General features: G+C 36.1%; 1 protein-coding gene across 1 annotated transcript; it reads right to left on the bottom strand.

The window, feature by feature from the left end:
• Positions 1-720: 720 nt before the first annotated feature.
• Faf2 (Fas-associated factor 2) lies at positions 721-12,969 on the bottom strand. The gene is made up of 7 exons (XM_089639020.1): positions 12,527-12,969; positions 9,233-9,491; positions 8,406-8,589; positions 6,750-7,022; positions 6,000-6,171; positions 2,684-2,827; positions 721-1,436 (listed from the first exon to the last, which is right to left on the bottom strand). The coding sequence occupies exons 1-7, from the start codon at positions 12,656-12,658 to the stop codon at positions 1,272-1,274; spliced, it is 1,329 nt and encodes a 442-aa protein (XP_089495146.1). The 5' UTR covers positions 12,659-12,969; the 3' UTR covers positions 721-1,271.
• Positions 12,970-14,654: the final 1,685 nt, after the last annotated feature.

Below are 14,654 nucleotides of genomic sequence, written 5' to 3'. Positions count from 1 at the left end.
CTCGGAACAGTTCACAAATGGGATGTCGCAGTTCCACTGGCAGTTCAAAACTAACTCTTGTGTGGAATAGTAATTGACATGTAATAATAATAATTGAACTGATCATAGCAAAGTCCTATTTCAACTCAACCCTTTTGCGTTTCATCTGTCAATGTAAATTTGTTTGCACATTCCGTTCCTGGTTCAAGATGTTGGCCATTTTAATGGTTAAGTGAACATACTTTCTTCAAATGTGAAACGGTCATGTTTATTTGGACTCTCTTATTTGCATTCAATATTATGGAACCTACCTGCTTAAAGTATTAAAAAAGGATTTTCAGATTGCTCTGTTTAAAAAAAAAAGCATGCTTTACCTTTCAGAGGTGACATCTATATATAGCAGGTTTATAAAAACACATGCGTTTTTAAAAATCTGCAATATATAGATGTCACCTCTGACAGGTAAAGCATGCTTTTTTTTTTTAAATACCGCCATCTGTTGGACAAACATACTTTTTTTTTAAACAGAGCAATCTGTTGGACGTAATAGCAACACACCCTATTGTTTCTCTATCTGCACAGACAGACTGAACCACAGCAACGCGTGGTGGGGTACAGCTAGTACAAAATAAAAATACAGTTCTGTACATTTTTTCCGCCATGCATATTTGTACATATTATGTAAAATGGGTAAACTTTAAGGATTGGTGGGAAATGAAATAACTTTTTTTCATACAAAATTTAATTAATAATAATACTAACCGAAACATTTTATAGTAATTGTTGACTTTTCCATCATCAGTATTGCAAGTAATTTATGCAGCATTCATAGCACAACGCTAGCTAGAATTATTTACAAATCTTTATCATTAGTATTCGATAAATACTTTACAAGTAGGAAAAACAAAAAACAATTTGGTGTAACCCTTGGATGTGTTCAAACGGGCCAATTTCCTGCGTGAAAAATACACAATATCTGACATTGCAGCGCATCCATGCTGATGAGAATTATTTTAAACAAATAAGTCGGGTTATTTTCATCGCGTAACATAATGTCATGCAAATATCAGGTAATTGGTGTTGATATTGGTCAAATTATGATATACATATATATACATATACATATATATCTCGACGTTGTGGTGTTCAACAGCTATCAGTTGCAGCAACTGATTTGAACGCAGCATCGAATTGATCAAATATTGTGGACTATCGGGAAAGGCGTTTGAGTGTGAAACCCTCAATGCTTGCTCAGGCGTTGGAGCCCTTTTCAAGGTTAGACGAGGACCTACTTATGCATTGCAATCGTTTACAAATAGTACATCCCTGTTCTTAAGGCCGACGGTGCCGAGAGTTGTGCTCTGTTCAGAGCAGTCGAGCACTCTTTTGGGGAAGTTTGTTGTTATTTCAAATTCCTCCGGTGAAAGGGGGTGACTGTACACATAGTTGTAGATGACCTGAAATAAAATATTGGATTAGTGCTCACTTCAATTTTCAAAAACTTGTACCGTAAAACACAGCTTTTCCTAAATATTTATTTATTTTTTCTAAAGAAAAACAAACATTCCTGGCTTACGAATAACCTGACAAAATTTAAAAAACTCCTGATACGATCATTATAAGGGGAAGATGTTGATCCTGCAATGAAGAAGGACTTAGCTAGTAATTGAACCCACAACGCCTGAGTGGGAATCAGACCCATTTGCAACTTAACCACTAATCAATCCAATCCAATCTGTTATGCCTCCCGGAAAGGTAGTTCTACCCGTTCGGTCGATTGATGCTTAACGCCGGGAAGGGTAGTTCTACCTTTTGCGCCGGCCTCATTTCATTGGCAGAAAAGACAGAATTATTCATTGTTTTTATATGAATATTATATACCAATCTCTTTATAAAGGTCTCTACTAAATGTACATAATTATCGAATCATAATGCAAGTCTTATTTTTATATTTATCTCCGTGCCTTTCATTTACATATATGAAATGAAATGATAAGAATAGAACAATTTTATTTTTCTAGTGCCACTTCCGTAAGAAAAAATTATCTCAAGGATGCTTTTCAACATTACTAAAGTATCTAACCTTCAAATTATGACCCAAATAGATAATACAGTTATGTCAATACAGGAATAGAATTGATCAAATAAATTCTAACTGCTTCCATACAAGCCGATTATGCAAATAGAAATAGGCATTTTTCCAAATAACTCATAGTATAACCCATAAATACATAGTGATAAGTCACCCAACTATACAGAAATTACAAACTACATAATACTGCGTATTTTTCTTGAGTCACTCACCCGACTACATGATAATGGGTATTTTTTCCTGAGGAACTCACCCAGCTACATAATAATGGGTATTTTTTCCTGAGGAACTCACCCAGCTACATAATAATGGGTATTTTTTCCCGAGGAACTCACCCGACTACATAATAATGGGTATTTTTTCATGATGAACTCACCCGACTACATAATAGTGGGTATTTTTTCCCGAGGAACTCGCCCGACTACATAAAAATGGGTATTTTTTTCTGAGGAACTCACCCGACTACATAATGAAAGTTTTTTTTTTTAGTAACTATGAAATAATGGGTATTTTTTCTCAACTAACTTACCCAAATACATAATAATGGGTATTTTTTTCTTGAGGAACTCACCCAATCACACAATAAAGGCTATTTTTGGTGAAGTAACTCACCTTAAGACTATCGGTCAAGCTGAACCTCCTCTCCAGGCGGGCTCCGCACGGCAGTTTGATAAGGAAGGAGATGGCCTGCGGGTCGGTGAGCTCCGGTTCTACAGGCAGTTGGGACGCCATGGCTTTCTTTGCATTCACCAGATCCTGGAATGGAATACAGATAAAATAAGGAAGAACAGAAACACTAAGAAGAGTCCGGAGGACAGTGAGGAAATACGAGGCATATCCAGAAAGAAAGTGTACTGAATTTTTGTAGGTTACAATTTTCTTTATTGAAACATAAAAATTACATGGTTACCGTAGTACATATGTAAGCTATTTTGACGACATAGTCGCCATTCCTCTCAATGCAGGTGGTGAAGCGGGGTATCAACTTTTTGATGCCTTCCTCGAAGTAGTTTCCCGCCAACCCCTTCGTCCACTTCTCCACCTCCCCCTTTACCTCCTCGTCTGTTGAAAACCTTTTTCCACCCATGTACAGCTTCAGGGAGGTAAAGAGATAAAAATCTGAAGGTGCTAGGTCAGGGGAATGCGCGGGGTGGTTAAGGATATCCCATTTAAACGAAGCAAGCAGTTCCTTCGTTGCGTTGGCCGTGTGTGGTCTGGCATTGTCGTGCAGCATGCTGACTCCCTTTGTCAGCATGCCTCTCCTCTTGTTTTGAATCGCCTTCCGCAATTTTTTTAGGGTCTCACAGCATCTTGCAGAGTTGATGGTCTCCCCTTGAGGCAGATATTCAATCAAAATTATGCCTTGACAGTCCCAAAACACGGATGCCATAATTTTCTTGGCTGAAATTGTGGTTTTGAACTTTTTGGCGGAGGGTGAAGAGGTGAGAACCATTTTTAAACTCGCGATACCACTTGCACATACTCGTACGATTCATAGCTTTATCACCATATGCAGTTTTCACCAAATTATAAACCTCAAACGAAGGTTTTCCCTTCCAAACGTGATAACGGATGACGCCGCGTATTTCACACTTGGCGGGAGATTGTATTGACATTTTTCACGAAAAGTTTTGTCGCGTCGACACTTCTCAACGTACTGACCTTGAACCGGTCTCGTTGCGGAGGGGAAGAGTCAGGCTACATGTAAGTGTAGCCAACATGTCGAAAATAAAATTCGTTCGGTTGTGAGAGCCTCAGTACACTTACTTTCTGGATACGCCTCGTACAATACAGTCAAACTTGGTTATAACAGGCACGAGGGGACCTACTTAACTTAGTTATAACAGGCACGAGGGGACCGACTTAACTTAGTTATAACAGGCACGAGGGGACCGACTTAACTTAGTTGTAACAGGCACGAGGGGACCGACTTAACTTGGTTATAACAGGCACGAGGAATCGACTAAAGTTGGTTATAACAGGTGCGAGGGGATCCACTAAATTTGCTCCTTATAACTGTTAATTGTTACATCCAAATCGGTTTTTTAAAAGTCTTATGTACCTAGGTTATAACAGGCACGAAGGGACCGACTTAACTTGGTTATAACAGGCACGAGGGGACTGACTTAACTTGGTTATAACAGGCACAACAGGGGACCGACTTAACTTGGTTATAACAGGCACGAGGGGACTGACTTAACTTGGTTATAACAGGCACGAGGGGACCGACTTAACTTAGTTATAACAGGCAAGAGGGGACCGACTAAACTTGGTTATAACAGGCACGAGGAATCGACTAAAGTTGGTTATAACAGGTACGAAGGTATCCACTAAATTTGCTCCTTATAACTGTTAATTGTTACATCCAAATCGGTTTTTTAAAAGTCTTATGTAAATGCCTCTAATATATTCGCAAATGTGCAGTATATTTTCAAAATACGAGTAGGTATTACTTATTAAAAAAGGATTATAAAAAAATAAACTTTTATAAACAAAATTTATAATCAATGATTGTTTTATAGATTTCCCTTTCATGCTTCTCAATTTCCCCTTCAAAACAATCAAAGCATTGTAACTATCATCACCTGGTGCAAGGCTTCCAAGAAAAATATCACTAAATTGTCTTTTTGTTACTAACTTGTGCGTATCGCACCGCTTGTAAAATCTCACTTGTCATAAATAACTACTAGCTTGCGGGATTGTTATGCTTTTCGGCTACAAAATTTTACTTATCACAAACCAGTGATGCACAACCCGCGCCCTAGAGAAAAATCAAAATGTTTGGGGTAATTCTTGAAAACCCTGGCTGAGAATATTTTTTTTAGAGTTTTTGTTAATTTATGCTGCATGTCCTAAATGGAATAAATTTCAAGAACCGATTTGCATAACACAAAATTTTAATAAAATGACCATAAAACTTTAATCTAAACCTTTAAACAGGCAAAGCGGCCCTTCCGCTGAAAAAGTTGTCCATCACTGTCGTAAATTTACCCCCTGCAGAGCTGTAAGTACTCGTAACTAGGTACCTTCATAAACATATTTATTTGTTTTTAAAACAAAATTGACGATGATTTCTAATACAAAAAAAAGACGTAAAAACGCAACAAATTTGCAAAGTTCAAATTTTGCAGATTTTATGACAATTTTACATCGTGCTCGATGGATACTAACGTTTCACATCGTCAACAATCTTACACGGGTAGCGCCATAAACATATGAATCCGCAAGCCGCCGCTGTGCGCTGGGCAGCTATGACGCACCTTTTTATTTTTTATTCTTACTTGAAGAATAATTCCCAATTATTCGTTTTTTTCAGCCCCAATGACCCATTCATATATTCAGAAATTGAGTTGACAAAATTATTTGCACAGTATATCAGTGAATCAACCTCGTTATAACAGCCAAAAATTATATAAAGATAAATCTGAACTAAAATATCGTTATGTTATTGCTCTTTATAGCCGTGATCGTTATAACCAAGTTAGACTGTACATGATAGAGCTATGACTATATTGGAACTCGTGGAAGTAAATAAATTATTAAAAAGCAGCAATATGTAAAAGTCTGTGAAATCTCATCTTAAACTCTTACAATAGTTTATGTACGTATATATTTGGAGTGAAAATATTGTCATTTTGCTGTCCGATGACATTTTTTTATTTTTTATTAAAAACAAATGAAAAAAATTTCCTTTACACGGTGTCACTGTCTACAACATAAAGCATCACTTGATACGCCCTTCAACTCATTCCCGCAGCACTGTGCAGAAGAGACAGAGCGAGTATCAGTGGTGATATGTGACACAATACCTGAGATGATTTTCTGTGATTCTATGTGAAAGAAGTATACATAATACCTAATTTTTTTTAAATATTTACAACATTTCTACCCTACAGATCACTAATATGTAATGTGTGGAGTCGCTCACCAGTTTTCTCTTCTCCTCATTGGCGGCATTATCGCACTCCATCTGTCTACGCTGCTGCTCTTTCTGCCTCTCCTCCATCTTCATCCGCTCCTTCTCCTGGTCGGCGCGCAGCGACAGCTCATAGGCCTCGTCCTGCTGCTGCCGCAGGCTGGCGTTCAGGCTGCGCTCCATCCTGCTCACAATCAAACACCATTCTAATATTCTTTCCACATCAGGAATACAATTTCTTTCAACCACCACAATACGGGCATGTGCCTAGCTTGGTGGTTTTAACATACCCAAAAAGTGTAAAAACACTGAATATAGGGGCACTGAGGATACGGTTACGGACTCTGTGGAATTCAAATAATTCAAAAATCTGTATAGTTAAGATAAGGCTTCCAGAAAGTGAGTGTCGGCAGCTCACCATGCAGTGCAGGACATGATAAATGGGAATGCCAAAGTTCTACTAGCTCTGAGCAGTTGGCAGCTCTTATTTGGTAACCACATAACAATAAAAATAATGTATTAAGACCAAGGTATATGTATTGAATCGGAAATTGGTGCTTTCTTAGGGTCATCCTCAACCTGCAAGCTGCAGCCCAGAGCAACTCTGCCGTGCAGCAACTGTGCTCATACCAGTCACGTAGATTACAAAGTCGTCAACAACAGCCCTGGCAGTGGCCAGATGTATCTCACTATAAACCCCAAACTAGGTGATGCCATAAGTATTGTATTTCTAGCCACCTACGATAAAACAGAATGAAGTACCTGTCAGCCCTGGCGGTGGCCAGATGTATCTCATTATCACTGATGATCTGAGAGAGGCGGCTAAACAGCAGCGGGGCGGAGCAGCTACCGACGACGCGGCCCACAATGGTCATCTTGTTCTCTCGCAGCGCCACCACGCACAGCAGAGGGAAGCTGCGCCCAGCGCCCACCGACTGCGCCACGCGATAGCCTTCGGGGGTCTCCACGCCGCATCCCCACATCAGGGTCTTCTCGTTGATGTACGCAATCAGCTGCATGTCTGACAGGGTGTACCTGGCATAACACATTTCAATCAAGGGGATGCTAATTGATGGTTACACCACAAAACAGTGAAGAAGTTTTAAAAAAATATGAAAGAAAAAAAAATACTTAACCTAACCTTATTAATAATAATTGTTTCATTATCTTCCTTTTTTGTTACAAGTAGAGATAATGATATCCTCACTAGGATCACCCGTGCTGCATGTTAATTATACGAAGTTACTGAAATAATTATAAATATATAATTATGTTTTTTTTAGTGCTGCTAAGTGGTTTCTGTTTCAGTCTGTATTAGGTGTCAGTAAGTTTTCTATTTCTGATATCCCTATATTTTGTATCCAGCTTTTTATCTGAATTTTAAATGTTATAATGTTGTTATGACTTTTGAATGAGAGTGGGATTTTGTTGTAGAATTTAGTACCATAGTATAAAAAGCTTTTTGTCCAAATGTTATATTTGTAGTTACTTGTTGGATACGTTTTTGATCTAGTGTTTCTAATATGCTTCTTGTGTTTTGTATTTGTTCACGCAATATATATGGGACTGGTCCTTCGGGTGTATTACGTAGGGCTTATTCCAGCAATTCCAACTAATAGAGTAGAGTCGCAGTCGCAGACATCAGTATTATTTATTTTATGTTTTTTCTGTTTTTAGGTCTGTTTTTTTTCAGATACCCTAATCGAAACACCCAGAGCATTGGAACGAACTATAATCTAGTCAGTCAGTCAACTTGGGGGGCTCTATTTAATACAAGAACTATTTAATATTATTAGAATGGACTATACTTAGGTTAAACACAGATGGAACACAAGCCATGCCCGCTAAAATAAACATATGTAATAATAGTAGAAGTCAGGAAAGAAAATACTTTTCCGTTCCAACAAGCAACAGAGTGGCTTATCAAAAACTATTCTTATATCTCGGTCCTAAAATATATAACAAAATCCGTGCTGAAACTGTGTGAATTGTCATCCTTCAGTCCAAAAATAACAAAATGGTTATTAGATCTAGGCAGGACTGATTCTGAAATATTACTAAAAAATGTAATCTGATAATTATTTATCACAAACGCCTAGTTGTATCTTCGCTTTTACATACCTACTTATTTTCTCTCAAATTTAAACTTTTACCCAATTTTTTATTTTTCTTATATTCGCCATTAGTGTATTACCTACTCAATTTACTTGTCATATTATTCAACAAGATAGTGTTACTATTATGTAATTGTGTTACTATTATGTAGTTGTGTTAATATTATGTAATTATAATTGTGTACATGTATGATAATTAGAAACCTGTTAATTTGACTGTCCTAAAATGGGAAACCTTCCTAGTTGGACAGTCAAAATCTTCCTTCTATATAATGTAATGTATCTTTTCAAAATAAATAAATACCTGCAGAAGTTATGTGTATCGGGCGCACTGTCCGAATGTAGGTAGATCAGTAGGAATTTCAGTTCCTGTTTGGCGTCATTCAGTGCCTGGGAGTACGTCCCTTGGTAGAACACGGGGTGAACAGGGTAGCGCGCTGAATATGTGTTGATAAATCCCATCACATCTCCCAGGGCATCCGTAACTACTGGAAACGTAAATAAAACAAAAGGTTCTGAATGTTCGACTACTCATTGCCAAAATGACAATGGCAAGAATATCAAACGGAAGAATTGTTCTAATTGGAATTTCTACCGATTCTAAAGCTACAGGGATTTTACACAGATGAGAAACAGCCGGCTTCGGACGCTGCCAAAAATTGACATAAATGAAGTTGTTTGACAGAGAACTAAGTACTGAGCTGGAAACCAAAAAAATCAGTTCCCACTTTTAAAACAAATAATATATATGCTTATAAGTAATATCTAGATAAAATTATGAATGAATAAACATTTTATCTCTAATCTCACTTGTGGTGTTGAAACTCGGATGAAACCGGGTAGTAAACTACAATATATATTATATATAAATTTAGATATGTGTATGTGAAAATACTGGTAAAAGGGAGAACTTCTTTAAGTCTCGGTCTGCCATTGTACCGCCAGAGTGAAGTAGAGCTGCTTCACCACTGGCGGTAAAAAGGAGAAGTTCTTTTACCTCTCAGCTAGAGAGTTTTGGCTACATGGGGACATTTATTGTCACAGATTAACTAATAATAATCTTATATTTTGAACCATTGGCGGTAAAAAGCATGACTACATTATTGCTAGTGATAAATAAACGAGACTTACTTCTCCGCTCGTCCGATTTGAAGATGCTGTTCAGTATGTTGGGAATGAAGGAGACCAGGTTGAAGCAGACGGAGAAGGCGATGTGGATGATGAAGTTGAAGAGACCGCGGATACCACCAGGCCCCCCCCTGTCTGGGTTGTCGTTGGTGGAGTACACCTGCTGGGCAATGTGGTCTCGCACCACATAGGGGGGTCTGGCCTCAGTGGCAAACAGCGAAGGCCGACCTTCTCTTATGTTTAATTGGTCCTGGATTGCCACCTGAAAATAATGAGAATATTTCATATTGAAAAATCAATGGCAAATCTAATCTAACCTAACTTTAACAAAAGTCCAAAATTAACTTAACCACTCAGAACATTAGAACGTCAAAAGACATAAATATGATAATAGCGGTCAAGACATTAGAACGTCTTTTCGCGCGAGATTTTACAAAAATCGATTTATTTCCATCACTAGTATACGGATTGCCATGATTTAAAAAACAGAGTATCGATAATGAATAACGCTACGCGTCTGTATTCAAGAATATCTATGGAACGTAGAGGTGCATTATCTAAGCCGATTGGATCTGTCATCTTGTTCGTTCATAATTTATTGCGTTTCTAAATAATTTATTAAAAATATTTTAGTTTGGACGGTTAATATTATGAGGTGACTAATAGTTTTTAATTATATTTCTTCAATATATAAAGTGTTATTTCATTATGATACTCAGAAAAAAGTACATTTTTCACGGCTTTGAAATAATGGTAAGCGATTTTTACATATTTTTGACGTTTTCATAAAATGTATATTTAGAAACGCAAATATTTACGTATAATAACACAATGCGATAGAGGATTTCATAATCTTTCCAAAACGTTTTTTTTGAATGAGGCTACGTTTCCCAAAACGTGAGTTATGAAGCTTTTAGCAAAACTCGTAAATAACAGAAAAATTATCACGTTTTGACAGTTCGCAAAGGAACACATAGTAAATAAAAGTCTTTGTCTGAGAGGTTAAGTTATACCAGTTTCAGACGTAGCAACTTTAATTGAACGACAGGACTTCTAACTAGCAACTTTGTTGAAAGAAGGTTCACACTTACTTTGAATGCAGCACACATGCTTTCAAATGTAGCGTTGATCAACCAAAATCGAAATGTCTGGTCCACATAATTTAAGAAAAAATATATATTTTTAATTTTGAATCATTTTCTATATTTAATTTTTTTTTTTAAATTTAAAATTAAACAGTAACTTTGTAAACATCACTTATGGGTAAATACTTAATGCCGACCGGGTTTCGCTACAACCGTAGCCTCATCAGGGCAGTATAATACTAAAAATCTAAAAATTAAATTAACATGTGTAGATATCACGGTAGGTGGACAGTCTGAGCTACAGTGGAAGAGGTAGGGATAGTTGGGAGATTGGGAGGCGAGTGTTCTTTGTCAATAGGGAACAATCTGAGTATAGGGCTTTTATTTAGGTTTATTTGGTTGTTGATGACTTTGCTATTGACGTTTATGGCTTTCCTTAACTCTAACGCTTCTAAGTTATCCAACCTAAGACCTATTCCGTTTTTATGTAATAGGCTGACGCCAGTATTTTTGTCGAACGTATGGTTTGTTGCTATGATAATTTTTTTTATTTCATGCAAAAAAAATGGTAAAGGAAACATTTTTAAGTGTTATTTAACCCGCCATGGTAGGGATGTCCCTGTGTTACGGCGGTTTTATTTAGTTTCTTCCCAAATATACTTTCTTGATCATTGACAAGATAAATAAACTACAAAATAATAAGGAAATGTTCTATAAAAATATACACTTTTGGACCATTGATCTACAATATAATAAGAAAGTTTTGTAGTACAATATATACTTTTTGGAACATTGACCCAAAAAATAATAAGGAAGTTTTTTAGGACAATAAACACTTTTTGAATCATTGACCTACCTAGGTTTTGTAGGACAATGTATACTTTTTGATCATTGACCTACAAAATAACAAGGAAGTTTTGAGGGATAATATACACTTTTTAGATCATTGACCTACAAAATAATAAGGAAGTTTTGTAGGACAATATATATACTTTTTTGGATGATTAACCTACAAAATAATAAGGAAGTTTCGTAGGACAATATACACTTTTTGGATCAAAACCTACAAAATAATAAGGAAATTTTGTAGGAAAATAAATTATTTTTGGATCACTGACCTACAAAATAATAAAGAAGTTTTGTAGGACAATATACACTTTTTGGATCACTGACCTACAAAATAATAAGGAAGTTTTGTAGGACAATATACACTTTTTGGATCACTGACCTACAAAATAATAAGGAAGTTTTGTCATAATAGCGGCTTTAGTAAAATAATATATATAGGTAAGTTCCATTTTATTTCCTGGATCGTTGTACTTTGTAGAAAATATTATTTCTGAAGGAAGCAAAAAGCTCTAATTAAAGTGCTGGGCAAATAAAACTAATCACCGCACATTAGGCAAGGATTATGGAAATTACACTTTGTTTCAAGAAACAACTATTTGTGTCGGGAGAGTTATTTAAACTTGTGCATATTTAGATTGAAATGAAACCTTTCGCAAACCTCACATCATACTAAAAAAAACGGTGGCACAAGATCATTAGGGCATTTTTTTAACATTGATTAAAAATGGAACATTAATGCATGTCCATCTCTGAACAATAGTTGTTTCTTGTAGTAAATGAGTTGAAACAATGTATAATTTCCATAATCGGTGCCTATTCAAAGTGCAGCAGTTAGGTAAATATTTACCAAAAATATTGATATTTAACCCGGAAACTATATGCTTATTTGTTTTCATTACACAGCATAAGCTATTATGGAAAGTACCATTTAATACACAGCCTCTGTTATATTATCCACTTATAAACTATAAAGAAAGGTTGTATTACTGCATTCAGCGTTAGTATACATATAGTTTACATACCTCCTATATCTGTCTCGACACAGGAATTTCCCAGTGAGACGGACATTGGACAGTCTATTGGAAATATGTTTTATCATGATAAATAAATAAATACACAACGGAATATTGTTGGCATCAGTTGCCAGATTTTCACAGCCTACGTATTCATACTTTTATGCCAAATACGATTTACCTAATCGAAATAAATGATATTCCCAAAAAATTACTGACTTTATTTACATTACTTCCCAGAAAAACTGTCAAAAAGGGTGCGAATGCAGCATAAAAATAATGTTTCATGGCAAACAAAAAGGGAAAGGAAATATATTTATAGATGTAATTCACAGAAACACAAATAATACCTCCAAATTCCATTGGTGTCTTTGTAAAACTTCTCTACATACAGTCATGTCTTCTATTCCTGTGAGATCTTGAAATTGTAATATTTTTATAGTTTGTTCACTCGTTAGCCCAAGAGCATTATTGTCGTCCATCGTGAGGGATTCGATTTATTATATTCCGCGATGTTTTCTCGATGTTAATACCGCGTACGTCATACAAATTTCACAAAGAAAACATAAAAACGTGAAAAACACCTAACTCGGACGAAAATTCTTGAATTTTAAAAATCACATTACAAAGATTTTTTAACGTTTGTTAATTATACTTGGTGGCAACTTATAAAAAATAGCAAAAATCAGAAGGTGGAGAGGTAAAAAAGGAGTTAACTGTGATAAATTTATGAATGTTTGACAAGGATGAACAAATAAACCCAATTTCATTACAGGGCAAATGTCACGATTCTCGGTTTTTCTGTGGATTGGAACTATTTCTTATTTCTATGGACATAAAAATCAAAGAGAATAATTTATTGTGAAATTTCTACTTTCATAGGAAAAGCACCGATATTCACATCTAGCAGTCAGCATAACGCGTTACATGACGTCATTATTGAAGTACCGATTCCCTTTATTTTCTTAGTATGATAAGTTATTGTTTGCTAGCTTATTTTCTAGAAAATTCGCCAGCGTATACATGACAATAGGCTAACAGTTGGTTAGATAATACTTAACACCTAACAGTCTTAACATATCGTCCCTGAGATTATTTTTCACAAAAACGGCGCTACAGAAAAATGCAAATCATCCAAATATTATTGATTACACTAATCACATACCTAGGCGTTTACTGGTTTTGATAAGGGGCGTAATCTACACAGCACCACAACCCAAGACTCAAATTGTGCCGCGAGTCTTCCGACCAGGAAGCCACAATCCCCTACTCCCTGGTGTACCAGTCGCATCAGGACAGAAGAGCTCCTGGCCGGGGTAGTACAATTGTATCGTATGCATACCGCCGTCGTTAGTGACACAAAACTTTTCATAGATTTAGGTAAATTCATTATAATTAAGCATAAAACTATTTACTTTTAAGAGTTAATTAAGTACCTATTTCAGATTAACCATATAAGATTAGAAGAATAGAATTAATCCAACTAACTTGTTTTATTATAATAAATGTAAATATTTTTAATTACATTACCTTATTTTCTTATACTGTTCCTTCTTCATGCATAACATGGAACATGTAATATAACTAGAGTTGGGTTGGCCATGGACCTAAAAAGCCCTGGACAGAGCAATTCGACAACAATTTGAATTTTATATGACAACAATATTTCCATACGTCTTCCCTTAATTTTATGACGTATCCCATTCTTTGTGCCATCAAATACCCCAAAAAATCATAATCCGATATAATTGCATTAACTACACAAAAATAAAATAATAATAGTTCATTGTGCACCACTTTGCATACAAATCAGTTCAAAAGTAGTCGTACACGACGGCTGCCAGGCAATTTCCCCTCACCCTAGATTTGGCATCAACGCCATTCATACAAAATCGGGCTAATAATCTGTCAAATGGCTTTTCAGGTCCATGGGGTTGGCGGACAATTTATGATACATTCGTATGGCAACATTTGGTAGGTTACTGAATTCGAAGAAAATGGAAAAACCAGTGTTTTCATACTGGCAATGATGTTTACTGTTTACTTGCAGATAGCAACACAATATTATTATAATGATATGAATGGCTACGAATTTGAATGCGTTTTATAAAGGCCCATTCCCACTTCCGATTTCAAATCGGAGGCGGGCCCAGTTTTAAAAATCGGATGCCTTACGGCCTTCTTCACACCTCCGTTTTAAAATCGGATCCTACTCTACGAAAACAAATAATTGTCGATTCAACCAAAACATTTTATTTGCTCATTCTTCAGTAGACGATGGTGCGCGATGGAAGATGATGAAGCTCTTGTTGTTATGTGGTACTTATTAAAAAGAAGGAAAAAAGTGAAAAGAAAATTTTGGGTACACCCAATAATAGCTGAAAGATTTTCTGTAGGAACCCTTCTGTCGTTTTATCCCACAGCACAATTCTTTCTTCGACCAGTTGGATAAAATTTTCGGGATTTATTTCCTTATCC

The sequence above is a fragment of the Hesperophylax consimilis genome, chromosome 1 (genome assembly GCF_061612785.1).
Source record: "Hesperophylax consimilis isolate HC1 chromosome 1, BYU_Hcon_1.0, whole genome shotgun sequence".
NCBI lineage: Eukaryota > Metazoa > Arthropoda > Insecta > Trichoptera > Limnephilidae > Hesperophylax > Hesperophylax consimilis.
The sequence above is the reverse complement of the archived record's forward strand: the minus strand, read 5'-3'. Positions and strand labels throughout refer to the sequence as shown.